The sequence below is a fragment of the Idiotropiscis lumnitzeri genome, chromosome 2 (genome assembly GCF_059441095.1).
Source record: "Idiotropiscis lumnitzeri isolate Australia: NSW breed Sydney's pygmy pipehorse chromosome 2, RoL_Ilum_1.0, whole genome shotgun sequence".
NCBI lineage: Eukaryota > Metazoa > Chordata > Actinopteri > Syngnathiformes > Syngnathidae > Idiotropiscis > Idiotropiscis lumnitzeri.
In genome coordinates, this window is record NC_142392.1 from 36,171,959 (window position 1) to 36,195,588 (window position 23,630).

Sequence of the window (23,630 nt, forward strand, 5' to 3'; positions counted from 1 at the left end):
AAGTCATCTTTGCAACAAGCTTCGACATGTTTTCACGTATTTCTTATCTATAGTTGGACAGACAGACGACCACCAAGTTGCGGTCGTGTGTAAGCATAAACAACACCGCCCGCCCCCCAGAATCACGCTTCTGTCAAAAATAAGCACATCCCCTACTATCATATCCCGACCCCAGTCTCAATACAGCCAAAGCCCAAGTCACGCTCTGCACAGACAAACCAATTTTTCCGGCTGAAGAGCCAGACCTACTCTAAAAATGAAGACGCTCAGAACAAGACGCCGCATGGTCATGGACATCACACCGAGAAGGGTGACAACCATCGTTGCACCTGATCAGGTTTCTAACAACATTGCAGAAATCTCTTCAGGTAAACGATGCAATTAATCTTTAACTATATAGCTATATAATATTTAATCATGGTATCTTTGTATTACAGATAGCGGTGTGGATGAACCTACATGCGACCATGACATGACTATGGTTGAAGTAGAAACCCTGACAACTGCAAACATGGAGCAGGATGACGCCTGTACAAATGTAGACCAGGCTGGAACCCCTACAAAAACAGACGAGGACCAGGCAGGACCATCATACTCTTTATGGGTGGGCGGTACGGGAATCTTAGCAAGCCCTGTTGTAGCCTCGTACAACACTGGCGAGCCATCATATTCAGGGTGGAGCCGTCCCGTTTCAACGACGCCGCCGTCGACACCTCCGATGACCCCCACCTCGTCGGCAGAATCTTCACAAAACGAGAAGGTACAACAGCCCAGTTGGTCCGACCAGGCTGAATCTCCACAAATCAAGGAGGTACGAGTACCTAGTTGGTCCGAACAAGAGTTCTCAAACCGTTCGCTTGAGCCCGCTAAGGTTCAGACCGTCAACGAGCCTGACCCCGGACCAGCACCTATTTCCGAAGATGATGCAAAACATATGTCATGGGATAATCCTCCTAAGGGATGGATTGATATGGATGTCGTATTAGTTGTTAAAGCGGCTATTATTTACATGGTCAGACGCTTTTTGATAAAGTATCACAAAAAACGGGGTTGTTTGCATAGCTATAGATACCTATGCAATAGTTATTATCTAAGACTGCAATATGAGCGCATCATGCCGATCCTTTGCGATAAAAAGTTTTTACCATGTATTCACTACTTGTTGGATCTGTGTTCTGTAAAAACGGATAAAGAAACAGTCAAGCGAGTTGCAGAGATCTTAATGGTGGATTTAGCACTCGTAAAGGACTTACCGGACCGCCTTAAAGCGGATGAGCCCATATGTTTTATGATATATCGTGATCAACTTGATATTTTCGAAGAATATCTTATAGAAAATATTAACTTTGAGTAAAAAATGGGTAATGTGTTGAGAAAATTATCGCTTTTTGGCTATAGAAGCTACTTTGAGTCGCTCGGGTTCGATCGACACGTTTCAAAATATTTTGGAAAATTGGGAAAATGAGATAAGTGACTTAGCATACTCACGTTGTTTAACGATGTGATAAGATACCGTCTCCGTCATCAACAACCTGTGGATCTCGCGCACGAATTGAAGATGTTTGAAGACCTGTTAGAATCAAAAGTTAATCCATCTGTTTTAACCCTGACCTATAGACTTTTTACGTCTTAGAGAATCCTTATCATGTGTAACCAGACTTAACCTTGTCATATTTTTGTATTTCATTCAATTAAAAATGGATGTTTTTAAAAAATATGCTTTTGCGTCTGTGTGTTTAGACAAATAACAATGTGACGTTTGTCACTAAATCATAAACCGTCATGAGCGTTAAGCGTTGGTTGAAAAAATTGTACTACGATCCCATTCAACCAGCCAGTTTTGGAGGTGCAGATCGCCTTCATTTAGCTGCGAGGGAGAAAATGGGTCAAAAAGTGACGCGTCATAAAGTCAAGGATTTTTTTATCACCGCAAGATGCATACACCTACGAAAATAGGAGCACAGAAAGGTTTAAAGGGAAGTCTCTGCTTTGAAGCTTGCCCCACAGAGTAATAAAATTGCACTTGGTAACAAATAAGTTACCGCAAAAGTCGGCCAGCCAGGATGAAATAGTTAAAGACAGAGAGTTTCCAGAGTTAACAAGTATCATTAAGCGTTCACTGTATCGCGTACCATCGCTATTTAGAATTTATTGTCATTGTGCCCGCAGGTGGTCAAAAGTAAAGACGGCTGCCGCCAGCACAAACGGCCCCAAAACCTTAAAATAATATTGAAGAGAGATAGAAAAAAAATCTGCCAATATGCAAATCCACTGGTGCCCGACTACGAGTCCATCATAAAACAGAAGCATTATTCGGTAAATAAATTAAGGTTGAATGATTTAGAAAAATAACATAAATTATGCTGCTTTATATTTTGATGTAAAATCATAAGAGCTCCTTTCAGAGTGCATTCTCGCATTTAGTAAGAAGGATTGTGTACATTTATTTAAGAAATGAGACATTAAGTGATAAAGACTGCGTAAACATCATTTAAGAAATAATAAAAGCCTTGTTCTTCTGAACTGTCAGTAAAACACCGGACTTAATAGCTCTCGGGTGGTGCTTTATGTTTAGTGGAAAACACCAAAATTTGTTTCATACCATTTATGCTTGCATACTCTTACGCTGATATATTGTGTTTTCAGTAAGTCGATGTCAGATATACAGAATGGAATGGTGTTTATCTACTTCTTTGAAAAGGTAAATATTTTACGAATCCGATAAGAAATGTAGCAATTTTTGTAATGTTAGCAAAGTCGAGTAAGTTTTGCTGCAGATATGACTTGACACCGATTTGACAGTCTTTTTCATCCTTAATTTACTTTTCTTTTTTTTTTAAATCTGACTTGATGATTTATTATCCTGACAAAATTCTGACTAATAGCTACTGTTAACATCTTTGGCAGCGAGACTTCAGCAAACTATTAAAACAATAACAATAATATGCTTATTCTCTTCCTTTGTTTTTTGTTTCTTTTGTAGGAGACATGACTGTGATATATTAACAAAAAAGATGGCAGGAATTTGTTCATATTCATTTTTGTTTGTCTTGGCGTGTTTAATTCTTTTTTAAAAGGAAAACAGGTAACATAAAAGATAGCCGCATTTTCGCAAATAAACCTCATTCTCATTTTCTGTATTTTGATTATTTGAAAAATATCTCTCGGGTTGTTGGGAGCGTGTCTTAAATTTCACAATGTATTATTTACCAGTGATGCACGATAATATTACCATTGTTTTTAACACGCTGGCCATCGATCATGTGGTATTGGCATTAATTTCACAGTTTGCGCCGTGACTTTTGACCGTAGGTCAGTCAAATGGTCCAGGCTGACTTTCTAGACACTGAGCATGAACTGTAAAATAGTCCCGCTTTTTCCATGCATTGTAAATGATTCACTTTGTGACTAGTGACATGTCAGAAAATAGTCAGAAATGTTTATCATTGTTTTCCAAAGTAAATGCCGGTGTTTGCCCGTCTTATTCTGAGTCACAAATCAGAGAAAATTAACTTTCGAGAGGCTGAAGTCAGGACTTGGGCAATTTGAATTTTAAGTAGTGTCTCTCAATGATTAACCGATTATCAAAATACTTAATATTTGATTCCAGATTAATTATAGCGGTCACTGAAGGTGTAGTGGTACACTCGACTCGACCGAGTTGTGTTTTTTACCCTTCACCTGTGCAAACCAGAACACTAAGAGCAGAGTTGTTGAACTTACATGTCCGTAGTTGAGGAACCCTTGTTTAATGGCAATTTGTTCTGCTTCCTCCCGACCTCCTGGTATGTGGACAGCTCATGTGTTGGTGTAGACCCTCTGACCCGTTGTTGGTTGCAAACTACACCAGTGTGAGCTTTCGGTTGCTTGCAGAGGGAGATGGTGGGCCCGCAGCCATGGGGTCTCCAGAAGCAGCACAGTTTACGAGTACTGCCCCTTTCCGCCAGGCTAGGACTGCCCGCGGTACTTGCCAGTGTATGGAGTGACAAAGACAGGAAAGCTCACAGCTTACCTGATGGAAAACACAGGGGGAAGGTGGAAGAATAAATACAAGAGTGCATAGTTACAAGTTTGAAAAGTAGCACGCAATAAAACGGTCGTCATCAGGCAAGAAAAGGTGCAACAATTGAATGATTAGGCTATCGTTAATGTCATGTCATTATCCTGTACAGGGTCGCGGGAGGGTGCTGGAGCCTATCCCCGCTGACTACGGGCGAAAAGCGCACAACACCCTAAGCTGGTTGCCAGCTAGTCACAGGACGGACATAGACACCGTCACTGAGTGGAAACTGAACCCACGCTGCCCACACAGCACACAACTCGGTCGAGTCTATCCATTAGTCACAAATAATTACAGTGGAACCTCGGTTCTCGAACGACTCTGAGTTCGAACAAATCGGAGTCCGAACAAAAAAATAGAGAAATTCTTGCTTCGCAGTTCGAACAAACATCAGAGTTCGAACGCCGGTATGACGCGTGAGTGCGTACGCGAGGGTGGGATGCTGAGCGGCGTACGGGTGTAGATCGCTCTCTTGCTCTCTTCGTGATCAACTGTTGTCGCGTGCGGACGTGCTGCGTTTTGCTCTCGCATTTTATATAGGTGTACGAAGTGTTTTATCCCCTAATCATGCCACCAAAGAAAGTCAGTGCAAGCAGCAAAGGAATGGTTTCGGTGTTCGAACAATTCGCTTTTCGAACAGGGTTCTGGAACGGATTATGGTCGAGAACCGAGGTTCCACTGTATATTGAAATTAGAGGACACTGCAGGGAATGTCATGGCCATCTTGACATCAATTGCGACAGAGAGCCTGAACTCGACGGTCCAATGATGCTCAACTGTTTACATCAAGAACATTGATGACTCTCATTACACTGGCAGCTCAAAGTGATTCCTGTCTGGGCAGTTGCATGTGAAGATAGCCAAGGAACTTGTTGAGGGCAGGATGGAACCACATGTATGGCGGGCACCGCAGGCAACAACACTAATGGACTTCGGAGATCCTGAGCCAAGCCACCTCCCAAATTTGGCCACCCTGTGCAAGGCAAAACAAGGGAGAAATGAGTCGGCATTAGGTGATAAAAATCCAATTTTGTCGTTGCAGCTGTTAAAGTACAGTACACCTCACAGTGGGAGCATCAAAGACATTGGACTTGACAAATTCTTCTGTCATTACTGGAGTCAAACACAAATGCATGTGTACAAGACATTGTCAAAAAAACCTCATCCAACTGTATGCTTTGATGCTAAGCATGATGTTAGCGCTATCACAGGGTGGCTAAAAGAATGGATACATGCAGGTGCACCGGTCCCAAAAGAAGCTGTAAGTGATTTCTCTCTCGCAATTCTTGGATCTCTGGTCAAAGCTTTTACCCCACATCCCGATTTGAAGAGCTACATTAATGAGTGCTTTAAAGTCTTACTTGGGAATCAGCATGCAAACCTGCCACCATGCTTTGTCAGGGTAGATGTTGCACATTGCATCAAAATGATCTGCCAATGGGACTGCCTGAAAAATAAAAGACATCGTGTTAAAGAGTTTTATGTGAGATCATTATCACAACTACTCAAGTCACAATGTGTGGAACATTCAACAGAACTTCTAGGTGCCATCACTATTGTGGCACTGAGTGAGTCCGAAGGTAATGACAGTTCTGGAACCCCTCTCCCATCAGAAAAGCGGAAGAAATATCTAAAAACACAAATTGCACAAGAAGACTGTATCAGCATGCCAGACACAGAGGTTCAGGCACAGGAACCCGTCGAGGCGCATCAACAGATCCACACTAATGCTCGACAGTGGGTGACTGAATTATGCGAGGAGAGCAGGTCACTTGCCATGGCTGAGGGAGACAGAGATAACATCCACTTCCTCCCTGAGATTATTCCCCACATCATCAGACTGGGAAGTTACTTACCACTCTGGACAGGAGTAATGGTCCCTCTCTTCCGAAGCACCACCATCACTGCAAGTTCGGCAGCTGTTGAAGCAGAGTTTAAAAACATAAAAAATGGGCTTTTCAAGCATGAAAGCCTTCCCATTCGTGTCGACCGGTTTGTTGCTCGTCATCTTGCCTTCATTGACGGAAACATGCGGATTTCTGCTGCAAAACAAAAAAGAGAAAAGGCTGATGTAGGTGATGCTACGACTGTCTTACGACCTGACGATGTCTCTACTACCCAGAGCGGGGGAAAAAAATTTAAAAAAGGATGCTGACCTTGGTGATGAATCTGATGCTGCTGCAAACAATCTTCAAATTACCGAAGTTGAGAACTGGACAGGCTTAGAAGTTCCACCCAAAAAAGGAAGATGAGTTCATATCTCTCTCCTTGTCCTGAGTGGCTGCATGTGGATTCATCCGTGGAACGTAAAAAAGTCAAGGTGCAATTGTTGAAAAATGGAAACCAACAGCAGCCTGTTAAACTTTCCAAATTGAAAGTCGCTGTGCTCAACATTTGTGCATTTGATGCCGTGTTTGAGTGTCTTTCTTGCTCTTATTGTGACAGCTTTTCATTTGAAAAGGCTGTAAGCAGCAAGACCTGTGACAATCCATTCCTCCACTTGGTAAAAACCATCGCAACACGAGGTGTGACACAACACGTGTATTCCAAGAGGGCAGAACTCCTGAAAGAAATATTCAAGCCTGTCCACCTAACCTCTGGTGCTCTCCAAATAGATGCACAATGCCACATCTCGACAGTGATTGAGAGAGCCATGAGGAAGTGTATACTTGAAAAAACAATGTTCCTCACCGTACTGCAGCCTAAGCACTCAAGTAATAAGGGAAGTTCCGCTTGTGTGTACCAACATTGCTGTCCTGCAGACTTGTGGCATGACTCATCTTCAGACTGCTGCTGAAGAAGGACTGAGCCTTCCTGACTCTACTTGCCTCCGACCAATCCAAAATGCATCTCAGTGTCCATCTACATTTAAAAAGCAAGACAACAGTACAGGAAAGGCTCTGTGTTCGGCAAATGTTTCCCACAGCTACAGTCTGGGAGAATGTTTGTGGATTGACACCGACCTCGGTACGAGTTGGACAGAAGTTGCCCTGCTTGAAATTCCCTCTAGTCTGGTGCTGCAAGAGAATATGTTTACTTTGAGAGCAGTCATAGGATTTCAAAGAGGCTTGACCCAGGATTCTCTTGGACATTATGTGGCATACTGTGGGAGGGCTGCTTTTGCCTGGGAGATGTACAATGACCTGGAAAGTGGAGTGAAAGCAGCATCAGAAAGGACAAAGATCTTCCCACATGCTTTGTTCTTCACAAAGCAGTGATTGCTTAATTGTTGCAATGTAAATAGTTTGGTGTTTTGTTTGTTGCTGTTTGTTTTTACATATAAAGCTTTCTCTGCAGGCTCTCATCAATTATGCATGTACTGTTTTTATATTAATTCAGTTGTTCTCAAATGAGGGAATGCTACATCGAGGGGTGTGTTTATGTTGTTTTTATTTCAAAATAGTTCAATGGATATGTTTCGGCCTCACGTCTGCTATAATTTAAGAAACAATCACATAGCTTTAATGACTACTGATGAAATAAACAAGTGAGCGGCAGAACAACATATTAAAAGAAATAAGATCGAATTTAAAGTAATTTACAGCAGTGAAAACAGGAAGATTTTAAGATTACTGCATGCTAGCAAAAAAAGCTACAACAGTGAGTGTAACATGTTTACCTGAAGTTCGTCCGGCAACAGTTGCTTTCCAGGATCATGAAGAATGTAAAATGCGCAGAAACATACAAAACATCGATTCATTAATAACAAATACGAGTGATTGAAGTGATTAACTGAACGCAGTAGCATGATACCTAGCTCCTTGTTCGACAGCATCCAAAACAAATTAGACTGACGCCGGAGCGTTAGTGTTTGTGACGTCACCGCGTGAATTACAACGTAGAATATCTATCGAACCGAAGCAGCACAAACGAAAATTTTAACAGCACAAACGGGCACAAACGTTGCACAAACGAATGGCACCATTCCCAAGTCAATCGGATGAAAATGGGGGGCTGGGTGACGTCACACTCGAAATAAAACAAAGTGTAATATCTTTCGAACCGAAGCAGCACAAACGAAAATTTTAACAGCACAAACGGGCACAAACGCAGCACAAACGAAACAAACTATTTCCACCTATTTTTGCAACAAATGGGGGGCCAACTTCACGCAGGCGCTATTTTCTCGAAGGAAAAAAACGACGCCATCTTTCATTCGTCTCGTCGAACAAAGAGAAGCACGCGAGTTATCGCCAAGCAGAGATCAAGTGCGGATTTGTTGAAATTGGCGTTTGAAAATGTGTGCTAGAATGACACCCAAGTACAAAGAGGAACTTTGTGGAATAAAAGAAGAGAACGAGCAACATCTTCAACTGCTGGACGAAGTTTGCAAGCAGCCTCGTGTTGTGCTACTACACGAAGCAGGTTTGTACACGTTTTACTCTCAGGTTCTCACTCAGTGACAGTGTCTATGTCTGCCTTGTTCCTGGCTGGCGACCAGTTCAGGGAGTTGTGCGCCCTTCGCCCATAGACAGCTGGGATAGGCTCCTGTGATCCTTTACAGCAGGGATGGGAAAACATTTTGATTGGCGGGCCACAATGGGTTCTAAAAATTTGACAGACGGGCCGGACCAGGAGCAGATGGATAAAGTGTTTTGGTACCCTCACCTCATCTGAGAAAAAAAAATACATTTAATTTTAAATGAAAGTGAAAAAAAAGCATTACAACAATATATATGTCTTTGAAAAAACACAGTATTTTGAAAATAAAACATGAACAAGGTTTATTCATTTAATTTTTTTTTCAAGTTCAGCGAGCCTGATCAAAACGCCGCATGTGGCCCCCGGGCCGTAGTTTGCCCACGCCTGCGGTACAGGATAATCTGTGTGAAATACTGTCCAACCGACAACATGGTGGCAGATGTTTTAACAAAATCGGCAATAAAAGTTAAGTTGAAGACGTTTGTCAAGTTCATATTTCGGAACTGTCAGAGAAGTTTCTAAACAGGACCCTTCGGACTTTCCCGAACACGAAACCCTGGATGTCCAGCCAGGTTCGATCACTCCTCACGGCCCGTGACACTGCCTTCAGGTCAGGTGACAGAGACATGTACAGTGTGGCCTGTGCTGACCTGAAAAAAGGCATTAAGCGAGCCAAAACAGACTACAAGGGAGGCTGGAGTCCCACCTTGCCAGCAACAGACCACAGGAGGTGTGGCAGGGTCTACGGAGCATCACCAACTGCCGAGCCAGTAGCATAACGTCTGTAGACCTGAGTACGTTGCTGGCGGAGGAGCTATACCCCTTCTTTGCTCGCTTTGACTCACTCCAACCGTCACACTCCCGCACTCCATGCCTCAACTCCCCCTCACTCACCATAGAGGAACACGATGTGAGGCGTGCGCTCCTGGCTATTAACCCCAGGAAAGCTACTGGACCCGACGGAATACCAGGCAAATTCCTCAGAGCATGTGCCCGCCAACTATCACATGTTTTTTGCAGGATCTTCAACCGCTCCCTGGCTCATGCAGTCATCCCCTCCTGCTTGAAAACTTCCACCATTATTCCTGGCCCCAAAAATTCACCCACAATCCACCAGAATGACGACCGCCCTGTTGCTCTCACGCCAGTCGTCATGAAGTGCTTCGAGAGGCTGGTTCTCCAGCACATCAAGGACTGCCTTCCTCCCACTCTGGACCCCTACCAGTTTGCATACCGGGCTAACAGATCCACTGAGGACGCCATCGACACTGCTCTGCATGTGTGCTGGGCCACCTGGAACAACAGCAGAGCTATGCCAGGATGCTCTTTGTGGACTACAGCTCGGCATTCAACACGATCATCCCAGACATCCTCGTCGCCAAACTGGACATTCTCGGCCTCCCTGCCCTCACACGCATCTGGATTAAGGACTTTCTGACCAACAGACCCCAGACTGTGTTGCTCGGCCCCTACACGTCCTCCACCCACATGCTGAGCACCGGTTCCCCTCAAGGATGCGTGCTGAGCCCTCTCCTGTACGCCCTCTACACCTACGACTGCAGCCCGGCCCACGGCAACAACACCATCGTCAAGTTTGCTGACGACACGACAGTGGTCGGTCTGATCTCGGAAGGTGACGAGACAGCCTACAGAGAGGAGGTAAAGAGACTGACAGCTTGGTGCAAGGACAACAGACTGCACCTTAACACTGCAAAAACAAAGGAGATTGTCGTCGACTTCAGGAGGAACAAGACGGTGCCGCCCCCCCTCTGCATCGAAGGCGTGTGTGTGGAGAGGGTCCACACGTTCAAGTTCCTGGGAGTACAGATCTCCGATGACCTTTCTTGGACTCACAACACCACAGCAGTGGTAAAGAAGGTCCACCAGCGTCTGCACTTCCTGAGAGTCCTCAGGAAATTCAACCTGGACAGGAAGCTGCTGCTAGCCTTCTACCACTCGTCCATCGAGAGCCTGCTGACGTACTGTGTCTCCACCTGGTACAGCGGCTGCACTGAGGCGGACAGAGTGAGGCTCCATAGGACAGTCAAAACAGCGCAAAGGATTATTGGCTGCCCTCTCCCCTCGCTGTCGGACATCTACACCGCCCGGTGCCTCAGAAGGGCTCTCAACATCGTCAAAGACAATACCCACCCAAACTCACACCTGTTCGACCTGATGCCCTCTGGCAGACGCTACAGATGCATCAAATCGAGGACCAATAGACTGAGAAACAATTTCTTTCCGAGAGCCATCTCCATTCTGAACTCTCACACACACACAAGAACACCCTTACCTTGCAGAACAGCATTGTGATGTGTTTTTATATACACTATTCAGTACTAAATTCCATTGCACTCTCTTATTTATTTATCTAATTTATATATTTGTCTGTATTATTGTTGTATTGCACTGGAGAGGGGAGCCCTCTAATCTCGTTGCACACTTGAGTACAATGACAATAAAGGGATTTGTAATTCTAATTCTAATTTCTACTTTGTTACTCATTACTGACACCCTATGGCTGTTTTGCATCATTGCAGGTACAAAATAATTCAGTGAACTCTTAAAATATTCTGGAGTATCTTAGTTGAATTTGAATACATATTCCAGAAACGTCTTTGACTATGTCAGGAATGAAATCGGGCATCAGCCGCAACGTGCTTCCTTTTTAAATGCTCGTTTATCACAGTTGTGCTGCTAAAGGGAGGTTTACATTGTAGGACGTAATTTTGTGAAATGCCCCCATGGTCCGGTCCAAGTTGGGGTCGCACGCATTGCTCCATGTGCGGCAGGCGCAAGTCAAGGTAGCGCGGTAGAAACAATATAAGACAAAGTCGCCGCCTGAGGTTTGACTTGACCAAACCAAATTTGTCTTTCTGTGTCCTACAGACGTCAGTGAAAACGATCTCTGTTCTGTGAAAGAGGAGCCAGACTTGACTCATATCAAAAAGGAGGAGGAGGAGGAGGAGATCAACAAGTCACCACTGAACGTTGTCCCTATAAAGACTGAAGTTGAAAACAAGGATGAGAGTGAGGACAACAGAGGGGCGGAGCCTCCAAGCAGCAGTTCAAGTCATCACGTGACAACAGAAGGTGACGAAGACCACTGGGGGCCATCACAAGCACATAATGAGGACACATTATCAGACGCTCATGATGATGATGATGAGGATGATGGTGATAATGGGCAAGCCAAAGGTGAAAGGGCATGCCACACTGACTCATTAACTTCAAAGTTGTCTTTAAAACCGCACACAAGAACACACAGTGGAGAAAAAACATTTTCATGCTCATTTTGTCGCAAAAGCTTCTCTCGAAAGTCACATTTAACAGCGCACACAAGAACTCACTGTGGAGAGAAGCCTTTTTCCTGCTCAGTTTGTGGAAAATGCTTCTCTCAAAAGGCACATTTAACAGTGCACACAAGAACTCACAGTGGTAAAAAAACCCTTTTCCTGCTCGGTTTGTGGCAAAAGCTTTTCTTTAAAGTCATATTTAATAAAACACACAACAATACATAGTGAAGAAAAACCTTTTTCTTGCTCAGTTTGTGGAAAATGCTTCTCTCAAAAGGCAAATTTAACAAAACATAGAAGAACACACAGTGGAGAAAAACCTTTTTCTTGCTCAGTTTGTAGCAAATGTTTCTCTCAAAAGTCTAATTTAACAAGCCACGCAAGAACACACAGTGGAGAAAAACCTTTTTCCTGCTCAGTTTGTGGAAAATGCTTCTCTCAAAAGGCAGGTTTAACAGAACACACAAGAACACACAGTGGTGAAAAACCTTTTTCCTGCTCAGTTTGTGGAAAATGCTTCTCTCAAAAGGCAGGTTTAACAAGTCACACAAGAAAGCACAGTGGAGAAAAACCTTTTTCATGCTCAGTTTGTGGTAGACTCTTCTCTGTAAAGTCAACGTTAACAAGCCACACAAGAACACACACTGGAGAAAAACCTTTTTCCTGCTCGGTTTGCGGTAAAAGCTTCTCAGAAAAGTCACATTTACGGATCCACACAAGAACACACAGTGGAGAAAAACCTTTTTCCTGCTCCGTTTGTGGCAAAAGCTTCTCTGATAAGTCAACTTTAACAAAACATAGAAGAACACACAGTGGTGAAAAACCTTTTTCCTGATCAGTTTGTGGCAAAGGATTCTCTCAAAAATCAACTTTAACAAATCATAGAAGATCACACGGCAAATGCTTCCCTGAAAAGTCACATTTAACAGAACACACAGTGGCGACAAGCCATTTAGTTGCAGCGTTTGTGCTAAAAAATTCTCCTCAAAACAGAGTGCAGAGAGACACGATTGTGATGACGAGAATAGCAGCGATCCTTGAAGCTTAAAAAAAGACTGACTCTTTGTTGTAAGATGTAAATGTGGTTTTGAATAAAATATGGTGAACAAAACATAGAAGAATACACAGTGGTGAAAAACCTTTTTCATGCTCAGTTTGTGGCAAGAGTTTCTCTCAAAAGTCGCATTTAAAACCCACACAAGAACACACACTGGAGACAAGCCATTCAGTTGCAGCGTTTGTGCAAAAAAATTCTTTTCTAAAAACGGTGCTGAGAGTCACAATTGTGCTGGTGAAAATTGCAGCAATCCTTGAAGCTTAAAAAAAAAACGGAAGGAACTGACTCTTTGTGGTAAGATGTAAATGTGATTTTGAATAAAATATGATAAATTGAATTTTGCAAAGCTTTTTTATTGACATTAAGCCAATGTGATCAGTGCCAGAAGAACCATTGTGTCTGAGTGATGATGAGTTTTTTTGTTTTTAATATCAAACATTAGCAATGAAATTAATTACCTTTGCCTAGAACAACATTTGTTAACATTATGCTTTTCAGTTGTCTTTTTAATCGTACCTAATGGAAAATGTGTGAGAAGAAACTGTGCTGATGAAATCGGTACCTTCCACAGTCATCAATAAAATCACTTGTTCAATTGGCCTTTTTTCTGAGCCTTTGTGTTAGTGGAGTCAATGCAAAGTCTAATATCGAAAACAGTGTCAGTGTGAAAAGGTCGGTTTCTGATTGCCAAACTTACATTTATGAATAAAAACCTAGCCCTAAGTATGAGCAAATAAATTATGAAAAAAGCATCTTCGGCACCACTTTTCTAAAAGAAACAGAAAACAACTTTTTCCCACTTTAAAGAAAAGTCTTTATAAATAAATAAACTGACAAATTTATTGAAGTCCTTCCAAAATGTCCTTGAGTATGAGCCGATCCAAAACGGGTGTTGAACTGTCTCTGCGTGGGTTCCACAAAAAGAGCAACTCTTCCGGCTTCTCTCTCCTCTCCGGGACGAAACACATTTTTACGCTTACGATGCAAACTGTGCCACAATTATTAACCAATCAGGAGTCGGACACTAGGGCTGATTCTGATTGGCTGTTTACTGTCCAATCGCATTTCACAACAGTGCGTCGTCCGGGAAGACTCAAAAACAGTCGAAAGAAGGGTCTTCTGCAATCTAACATGCTGCTCTTATTGTATTTATGATAATTCAAAAAAAAATTTGTTTTCAAATATCATTGTTTGGTTCAATAATATTGTCCCTTGAGATCTATATGCTTCTATAAACGTTTTTTTTGTTTGTTTTATTCATTTTTAATAAGCATACGTCACCACTCGGAGTTGTGCATTTGCGTCTTCGTCGTTAGATGGCGCCATGGTACTCTTTTTTCTGAAATAAATTTGAAAATATCGATACGCAAACAACTTTGGCACATATTGAATACAAAAAGTGCATCGTTGAACAACAAAAATTAGGAGAGAAAGAAAAAAAGGACAATGTGAGGATGTCGTCCACTAAAGTTGAAGTATAGTTAGTGGAGAGAAGGACATGGACTTTTTGGGAACAATTTAATTTCACTTGCAAAACATTTTATCCATTGAGGTAAATACCTCAAGGCAAGCCCCACATCAACAGTTGGATGAATACCTCAAGTTATTAAAAAAAAATCATTGCATGTCATGACAAACAAAAATGCCCAGACACTATTTTTAACGGAACGTTTTGCTCTTCTTGATTTAGATCCTTTAGATTGAGATTACAACAATGTTTCTTCAATTATTTTAACATGTAAAAAATATACAAATATTTTTAAATACTTTTTATCTCAATCTTGAGTATTTGTCAAAATATTTGCTCATTTAAATATGTACCCAAATATTTATTGAAATTAATTTAATACTTAAAATTTGATTTAAGAATTTTTTTTTATCTTTTAAAATTAGGATTCCTAAATTTGTTCAATATTGAGTAAATGTTTCTATATTATTATGAATTTAATTTACTCTGTATGTGGTTGCGAATTTCAAATTGAAATGTTTCACTATTTTATTATTTAAATGTTAGAGTGTTAAAAAATATCTTAGCATTTATTTAAGTACTTAAATATTTCATTTCAGTATTCAGAGGCGCAGCAACGAACTGCGTGATGGGGATCATCTCCTTCGTGGTGACAAATAAACGCTGACTCCAGTCGCCATCAGATTGCCAACTCCTGACATTCCAAAACCTTCAAGAGAAACTGAGATGATTTGCGTTTCTCTGTCTGGTTCTTTTTATAGTTCAACTTCTAGTTCAGTTTTTCACCTTTTCACACAGCGTAATGAAGGCCAGTTGAGCAAGTGGAACAAGTGATTTTATTAATAATTGTGGAAGGCACCGATTTCATAAGCACTGTTTCTTCTCACAACTTTTCCATTAAGTACGATTAAAAAGACAACTGAAAAGCATAATGTTAAAAAATGTTGTTCCAGGCAAAGGCAATTAATTTTATTTATAATGCTTGATCTTAAAAACAAAAAAAACTCATCATCACTCAGACACGTTGGTTCTTCTGGCACTGATCACATTGGCTTAATGTCAATAAAAAATCTTTGCAAAATTAAATTGATCATATTTCATTCAAAATCACATTTGCATCTTACCAAAAAGAGTCAGTCCCTTCAGTTTTTTTGGTCTTTTTTTTAAGCTTCATGGATCGCTGCAATTCTCACCAGCACAATTGTGTCTCTCAGCACCCTTTTTAGAAAATAATTTTTTCGCACAAACGCTGCAACTGAATGGCTTGTCTCCACTGTGTGTTCTTGCGTGGCTTCGTAAATGTGACTTTTGAGAGAAACCCTTGGCACAAACTGAGCAGGAAAAAGGTTTTTCTCCAGTATGCTTTCTTGTGTGGCTTGTTAAACTTGCCTTTATAAAAAAGCTTTCACCACAAACTGAGCAGGAAAAAGGTTTTTCACCACTGTGTGTTCTTGAGTGCGCTGTTAATTGTGACTTTCGAGAGAAACTTTTTCCGCAAACTGAGCAGGAAAAGGGTTTTTCACCACTGTGTATTCTTGTGTGTTCTGTTAAAATTGACTTTCCAGAAAAGCTTTTGCCACAAATTGAGCAGGAAAAAGGCTTTTCTCCACTATGTATTCTTGTGTGACTTGTTAAATTTGCCTTTTGAGAGAAACTCTTGCCACAAACTGAGCAGGAAAAAGGTTTTACACCACTGTGTGTTGTTGTGTGTTTTGTTAAACTTATCTTATGAGAGAAACTCTTGCCACAAACTGAGCAGGAAAAAGGTTTTTCTCCACTGTGTGTTCTTGTGTGTTCTGTTAAACTCGCCTTTTGAGAGAAGCATTTTCCACAAATTGAGCAGGAAAAAGGCTTTTCTCCAGTGTGTGTTCTTGTGTGTTCTGTTAAACTCGCCTTTTGAGAGAAGCATTTTCCACAAATTGAGCAGGAAAAAGGTTTTTCTCCACTGTGTGTTCTTGCGTGACTTGTTAAATTTGCCTTTTGAGAGAAGCATTTTCCACAAATTGAGCAGGAAAAAGGCTTTTCTCCACTGTGTGTTCTTGTGTGCAGTTTTAAAGAGAATTTTGAGGTTAATGATTTCCCACAGTGAGAACATACCCAACTGTCAGTGGGACATGCCCTTTCAACTTTGGCTTGCCCATCATCATCATCATCATCATCGTCATGAGCATCTGATAATGTGTCCTCATTATGTGCTTGTGATGGCCCCCAGTGGTCTTCGTCACCTTCTGTTGTCACGCGATGACTTGAACTGCTACTTGGAGGCTCCGCCCCTCTCTTGTTCTCACTCTCATCCTTGTTTACATCTTCAGTCTTTATAGGGACAACGTTCACTGGTGACTTGTTGATCTCCTCCTCCTCCTCCTTTTTGATGTGAGTCAAGTCTGGCTCCTCTTTCACAGAACGGAGATCGTTTTCACTGACGTCTGCAGGACACAGAAAGACAAACACACATTTGGTTTGGTCAAGTCAAACCTCATGCGGCGACTTTTTCTTATATTGTTTTCTACCGTGCTACCTTGACTTGTGCCTGCCTCACACGGAGCAATACGTGCGACCCCAACTTGGACCGGACCATGGGGGCATTTCACAAAATTACGTCCTACGATGTAAGCCTCCCGTTAGCCGCACAACAGTGATAAACGAGCATTTAAAAAGGAAGCACGTTGCGGCTGATGCCCGATTTCATTCCTGACATGGTCACAGACGTTTCTGGAAGCGAGCTGAAGTTAGCGCACACAGGCTGATGGAACACCTGTTGTGGGACCCTAACATATTGATGCAGACCACTGGGGGGCATTGCAAACTTAATGTCATCGATAAAATAGGAATCCTTCAAGTGAAATATGCTTACAAGTATTACATTTTGCATTTAGGGATAGAACTAAATGTTCCTGGCCTTTTTGGTAGAAAAGGGGGTTGTGACGTTCTCCCTTTTTAAGCCCATAGTAAGCCAAAGATGCAGATGCATTCCTTGCCGCATGCGCTTGTTCAGTGATGAGATCCGTGCAACCCTGGATGGATGCATTAAATGTATTTTAAATGTTTGGATGAGGTGAAACTATGCACACGTGCACAAAACTGTGCAGGGCCACCGGAGGTTCATTGACTCACCCGACCAAGCCAGTACAAACTTCATAAATAAATAAGACCAATACGTTTTTTTTTTTTTTTTAAACTTAATATTTTGTGTTTTATCCACTAAAATTGATCAACCGCCATTGATGTTTTCGCCGCAGTGTGCACATTTTTTAGAGTCAGTCAGAATTCCTTCTGTCAAGAATTGCATGAAAAAGATATAAAATAAGTAAAATGTAAACTGTTCAATAATCAGTTCAAATTTTATACTGGAAAAAACATGGAGTTCACCCCCCACTATTGGTTATTCTTTGGCATTTATTTTCTGCACTGATTTCATTTGGCATAAACAAATGTTCAGCAAACCGACAAGTAGAAGGCAATATTCAAAAATAAAACGGCAATAACCGTGAACGCATGTCCCCAAACAACTTAATGTTGTGATGCATATTTTTAACGATAGAAAGTCGTTCTTTACAAAGCAAATGAGAGTAAAACGTGTACAAACCTGCTTCGTGTAGCACAACACGAGGCTGGTTGCAAACTTCGTCAAGCAGTTGAAGATGTTGCTCGTTCTCTTCTTTTATTCCACAAAGTTCCTCTTTGTACTTGGGTGTCGTTCTTTCACACATTTTCAAATGATAATTCCAAAAAACCCGCCCTTGATCGCTGCTTGGCGATGAGTCATGTGCCTCTTTTCGTTAGCGGCTAGCTAGCTAACTAGCTAAGCTAACTACGCCGAAAAGCATCAACGCGCGAAGATGAGGTTATCGGGACACAAAGACTTAATGAATTATGTCGTAGTCCTTTAGAGTAGCACTGGACATCCTTTGAGAAATTTACAGTCAGTTCCACACTAAATCAGAAGAATTTAGCGGAGGTTTTTTTTGTTCCCGTGTGGACGGGTCGGTGGATGTGGTCGAGGTCCTTCGGAAGCTGCGCGCTTGTTAATGACGTCATGCTTTAAACACGTATTTTTCAAATATATTTCTTTGCCTCTGTGTTTGTTTTTACACCTGGCTGTTCTATTTTAATATATATTCTATATAATATTTCAATTCAGTTGATAATTTTTTTTAAACAAAATAACTGCATCCCACCATGATGACGCGCCAGCCTCACGTCACTTCCGCTTATGCTCCGAGAAGTCGCTGCTGCAACAGCAGTGGAACGTTTACGTTTCTCCTACCGAACTTGCAGCAACTGATCTCCGTTCTCATCATTTTTCCTGCGTTTGCAGGATTATTATATGTCAACACGCCTGCCAACCTGGGGCCTGGAACGAAAGCAATTTGAATATGCAAACTCATAAAGAATGGAAAAATATGAACACTTGAACACTCGTCTTCTGTTGGATACAGAGACGCGCAGAACTGTGCTGAGAGGGACCGAGCCCCAGACTTTGTACTAGATCTCCTGTTAGGAATAAATCCGCTCCCGTGTGGAATTACCAGCTTCCTGGTCATTTCTCTCTCAAACCGTGCACGCATAATTGTTGGATGAATGTAGGTCGTGTTTGGTTAACAATTAATGGAGCCAGATAACCAATTAGAACAATTTGGTAAACTTTTGGTCCAGATTTATAGTTAAAATTCCAACAATCCCCACAAGAATTTGTTTCAATATTTCTGATTGGTTTGGATGAAATCAGTGATTCTCATCTGTTTCACACTCGACTTGCATTTTGAAACCATTGAGGCACTGTCTGGGCAAACAGGAAGTCGATGATTTGAGTAGGCCCCCCCCCCTGCACTATGAGAGCATCTGAATAGGACAAAATTATCAGTTTTACGATCATGCAGTGATTCTGAATATACTTTCGACATCTTGACCTGACACTCCCTTTGCCGGCCGTTATCTCTTTTAATGTTGCACTTTGGTACCTGGCTAATTGCAGTTGCACAATAATAAAGACATAAAAGTTTGTTCAATACAATTCAAGTCCAAGTGTCATCGATTGAACTCTGGCAACAGAAGCACAGCTCCAGGAAGTGCACTTTGGACTTTTTTAGGATGTCAAATCATCTGTCCACTTGTGACTGAGGCAGACGCACAGTGGCTCTCCTGAAAGAGAATGTTGGAAGCTTGTTGACGGAGTGTCTTTGCGAACAATATGGCCAGCCATGTTGGGGTCATTCTCCAATGTCCGACCTGTTTGGACGTCTTTAAAGATCCTGTCGTGCTGCCTTGTAGTCACAGCTTCTGTCGCACGTGTGTGCTGCAATGGTGGGAGCAGAAAGGAGATCTATCGTGTCCGGTCTGTAGGACTGAGTTTAGTTCGATGGATATTCCTTCAAACCTGGCCCTGAAGAATGTGTGAGAGGCTTTTTCACAAGCCTCAGTGGAGGCGGAGGAGAGATGCAGCTTGCACAAGAAGAAATTGAAACTCTTCTGTTTGGACCACCAGGAGCTTGTGTGCCTCATCTGCAGAGATGCAAAAATCCACACTGGCCACAAATTTCGTCCCTTCTGTAAGGTGTCAAAGGTCACAAAGAGACAGTCCAGGAAGGCCTGAAGGACATGAAGAAAAGACTGAAAAAATTTGAGATAAGAGACAACTGCAACGAACAAGCGACGTACATCAAGGTCCAGAGCGAGTAGGTTGAAAATAAAATTAAGAAGGATTTTGAGGAGCTTCGTCGCTTCCTGCAGGTTGAGGAGGAGTCCAGGTTGTCCACTGTGAGGGATCAAAAGCAGAAGAAGACTCAGAGGATGAAGGAGAAGATTGAGGCTCTCAGCAGAGACATTGTCGCTTTCGCAGATGCCATCAGGAGCACAGAGGAGCCACTGACGTCAGAGCCCGTTTCCTTCATGAAGAACTTTCAGACCACGGTGACCAGAACCCAGAAGCTGTCCGACAAGCCCGAGTTGCTCCCAGGGGCTCTGCTGGATGAAGCCAAACATGTGGGCAACCTCACGTTCAACGTGTGGGAACGAATGAAGGAGATGGTCTCCTACAGTCCAGTCATTCTGGACCAAAACACGTCTGCTCCAGAACTCAGTCTGTCTGAAGATCTGACCAGTGTGAGTTTTAAAGAAGGACAGCAGCGTCCAAACAATCCAGAGAGGTTCAAGTGGAACGATGTGCTCTGTTTGCTTTGGCCTCGGGAACACACACGTGGGATGTGGAGCTGGGAGACAACATACGCTGGGAATTGGGGGTGCTGTGGAGGGACCCTTGTTTGCCATATGACATGAAACTATGCCGCATTTCATTTTTTGATGGTGACTACATTATGTTTTGTGAGCCACTTGAATCTTGGACTAAGCCTGTGAAACTGTATAGGATTCGAGTTCAAGTGAACACGAACGAAAGATCAGTTTCCTTCTCTGACTCTCTTACAAACACTCAATTCTGCAAAACAAAACCTTCCACTTAGCTACGGTTGTCACACAACACGAAAATGTTTCCTGACTTTGAGACGGAGGATAAAATTCCTCTGCAAATAATTCCACTTGCTCCTCATGTTCCAACTCAAAGTCAGAGATGTTTTGCTCCCACATTAGAAATCTGATCTGTTGTTTTGCATGAGATTTTTTTCCCAGCGAGATAGTTGATATGGATTGATTTACTCAATAAACTGCAAACAAAACAGAACAATTTTGAACAATGTTTCCTGATTAAGAATGTGGGAAATGTCATGTCACACTTTGCCAAATTTTAAGAAATAAATAATGCCAATTTTTAAGAAATAAATAACGAAATGTGCAATGAAGTATTTTTTAGTGGTGTCAGAAAAACGCGTTATTAATGGGATTAATCCAACCCCATTTTAACGCCGTCAATTTTTTAAATGAGTGTAGCACCTGCCATGTCACTCAGGACTTCTTCATGCTTGGGAATCTGATAATGTTCTCTTATATGAAACAAATGAGTGCCTACCTTCTGCCAGGGAGTTGTGGGAAGGTCAGTTGCTAATACGTGCATAATATAGAAAACACAAAAAGAAGAGCCAGGGGGATTTTAAACAAAAATTCTTTGTAAATAACATAAAGCAACAACTTTAGTATGTTTACGATACGTTTTTTTTAAAATAATTTTATGGTTACTATACGGTTTTTTTAATGGTTACTGTAATGTTCCGTCTTCTATCTTAAGTAGTCACGCAGGCAACGTGATGCTGCAAGCTTATGTCTCTTTATTTACTGACTTGCATTGTCGTCTATGTGCAGACACACTTGTTCGTCTGGTAACCAAAACACACCGGGCAATACTGCCAACTAGTGGCCAATGATATAACTGCTATCATTACATCTCCCTTTCAAACGTTAAACAATGCCTTTGCTTTTTTTTCATTATTATTATTTTTTATTAATATTATAATAATTTTGTCTATCCATTTTTTATGACAACAAGCAGCTCTACAACAATTTTAGCAACAATCACACAACATTAAACATTTTCAATCAGCCTGTCCGGTGGTCGTCTAACTCTTGTTGATCTTCGAAGAGGTTCAGTAATCCCAGAAATTGCTGGTGGTTGAGGTCTGTGCTCCTTCGATGTATCCACCTGCTTTGCAGCCTCAGCCGCATCAGAAGATTTCTTACAGTTCCCGGGAACCTTCAGAAGACTCCTCCTGTTCCTCCTCACTCTTTGTCCATCCTTTGTTTCCACAATGTAAGATCTCGGTCCGGCTTCGCTGAGGACAGTCGCTTTTCTGTCCCAACAATGAGGTCTCTCGATCCTTGCAGTGTCTTTCTTAGAAAGAGGTTCCAGATGTTTTGGAGCTCTGTCATATGCAATTTTCTGTTTGAGTTTGAGCATTCTCTTCTTTTCAGTCCAAATTTTGTGGTTATGTACTTGTGGTATTTGTGGAAGCGTGGTGCGAAGCTTACGGCACATGAGTAGGTCAGCAGGCAAAGAAGCTCCCCACTCCACAGGTGCAGCTCTGTAACTCAATAGGGCAAGGTAAGGATCAGATGCATCATCCTTGGCCTTCCTTAGCAGTCTCTTGATGATTTGCACTCCCTTCTCAGCCTGCCCATTTGCCTGTGGGTATAAAGGGCTTGAAGTGATGATGTGAGCCTCAGCCTCCTCCGCCGTAACGCAGTCCTTGATGTCACTGTTAGGGTGCGGCGCTCGGGATAACGCATCAGCAAGCACTATGTATTTTCCAGGCGTGTATATTAGCTCAAAATCACAGCGCTGCAACGTCATCATCATGCGTTGAATTCTGGGCGTCATGTCATTGAGATTTTTCTTCCTAATTGAAATCAGTGGCTTATGATCAGTCTCTGCTATGAACGTGGGCAGTCCATAAACATACGTGTGAAATTTGCCACATCCAAACACTAAACCCAGTGACTCCTTTTCGATCTGAGCAGAGCGTTTTTCAGTCTCTGACATTGACCTGGATGCATAGGCTACAGGTTGCCATGTGTCTCTCGCCTTTTGCAGCCGTACGGCACCTAGCCCATCTTTCGACGCATCCGTGGAAATTTTGGTTGGTTTTGATGGATCAAAGTAGGCAAGGACTGGCTCAGTTGTCACAGTTCTCTTTAGATCTTGCCATTCTTCGTCATGTTTTGTTGTCCACTCAAAGACTATGTTGTGATGCAGCAGCAAACTTAGGGACTTTGACTTGAAGAGAGGTTTGGAATGAACTTGCCCAGGATGTTTATCATCCCCATTGCTCGCAGAAGTCCTTTTTTTTCGGTTGGAGCTGGCATGTCCAGTATTGCTTGCACTTTGGTTCTGTCTGGCACTACTCCATCTGCTGTGTCAATTCTGTAACTCCAAACAGACATTTAAGAAATCAGACATCCCTTTATTGACATTGTACTCAAGTGTGCAACGAGATTAGAGATTTCTCTCGTTTTAGTTTAAGTCCATTCATTTTAACTCTTTGTAGCAGTTCCTCAAGTCTCTCATTGTGTTCTTGTTCCGTGTTTCCCCACACAACCAAATCATCAATGTACACACGGGTTCCTTCCAGACCTTCTATGATTGACTCCATAGCTCTGTGAAAGATCTCAGGCGCAGACTTTATGCCAAATGGCAGTCTCAGAAAACAGAAACGCCCAAATGGTGTGTTGAAGGTGGTGTACCTGCTGCTTTCGGTGTCCAGCTTCACCTGCTAAAATCCATGCGATGCATCTAATTTGCTAAAGTACTTAGCACCTGCCATGTCACTCAGGATTTCTTCACGGTTGGGAATCTGATAATGTTCTCTTTTAATGTTCTCATTCAGATCTTTGGGGTCGAGGCAAACACGTAACTCTGGGGAGTTTCTCTTTTTAACACGCGTG

General features: G+C 42.2%; 1 protein-coding gene and 1 pseudogene across 1 annotated transcript; one reads left to right on the forward strand and one right to left on the reverse strand.

Annotated features, from left to right (window-relative positions):
* Nucleotides 1-15,167: 15,167 nt before the first annotated feature.
* LOC148342435 (uncharacterized) lies at nt 15,168-18,255 on the reverse strand. The gene is made up of 2 exons (XM_088288819.1): nt 17,890-18,255; nt 15,168-16,729 (listed from the first exon to the last, which is right to left on the reverse strand). The coding sequence occupies exons 1-2, from the start codon at nt 18,011-18,013 to the stop codon at nt 15,474-15,476; spliced, it is 1,380 nt and encodes a 459-aa protein (XP_088144945.1). The 5' UTR covers nt 18,014-18,255; the 3' UTR covers nt 15,168-15,473.
* A 1,239-nt stretch (nt 18,256-19,494) lies between these two features.
* Nucleotides 19,495-20,684, forward strand: LOC148342436 (E3 ubiquitin-protein ligase TRIM35-like; annotated as a pseudogene).
* The last annotated feature ends 2,946 nt before the right edge of the window (nt 20,685-23,630 follow it).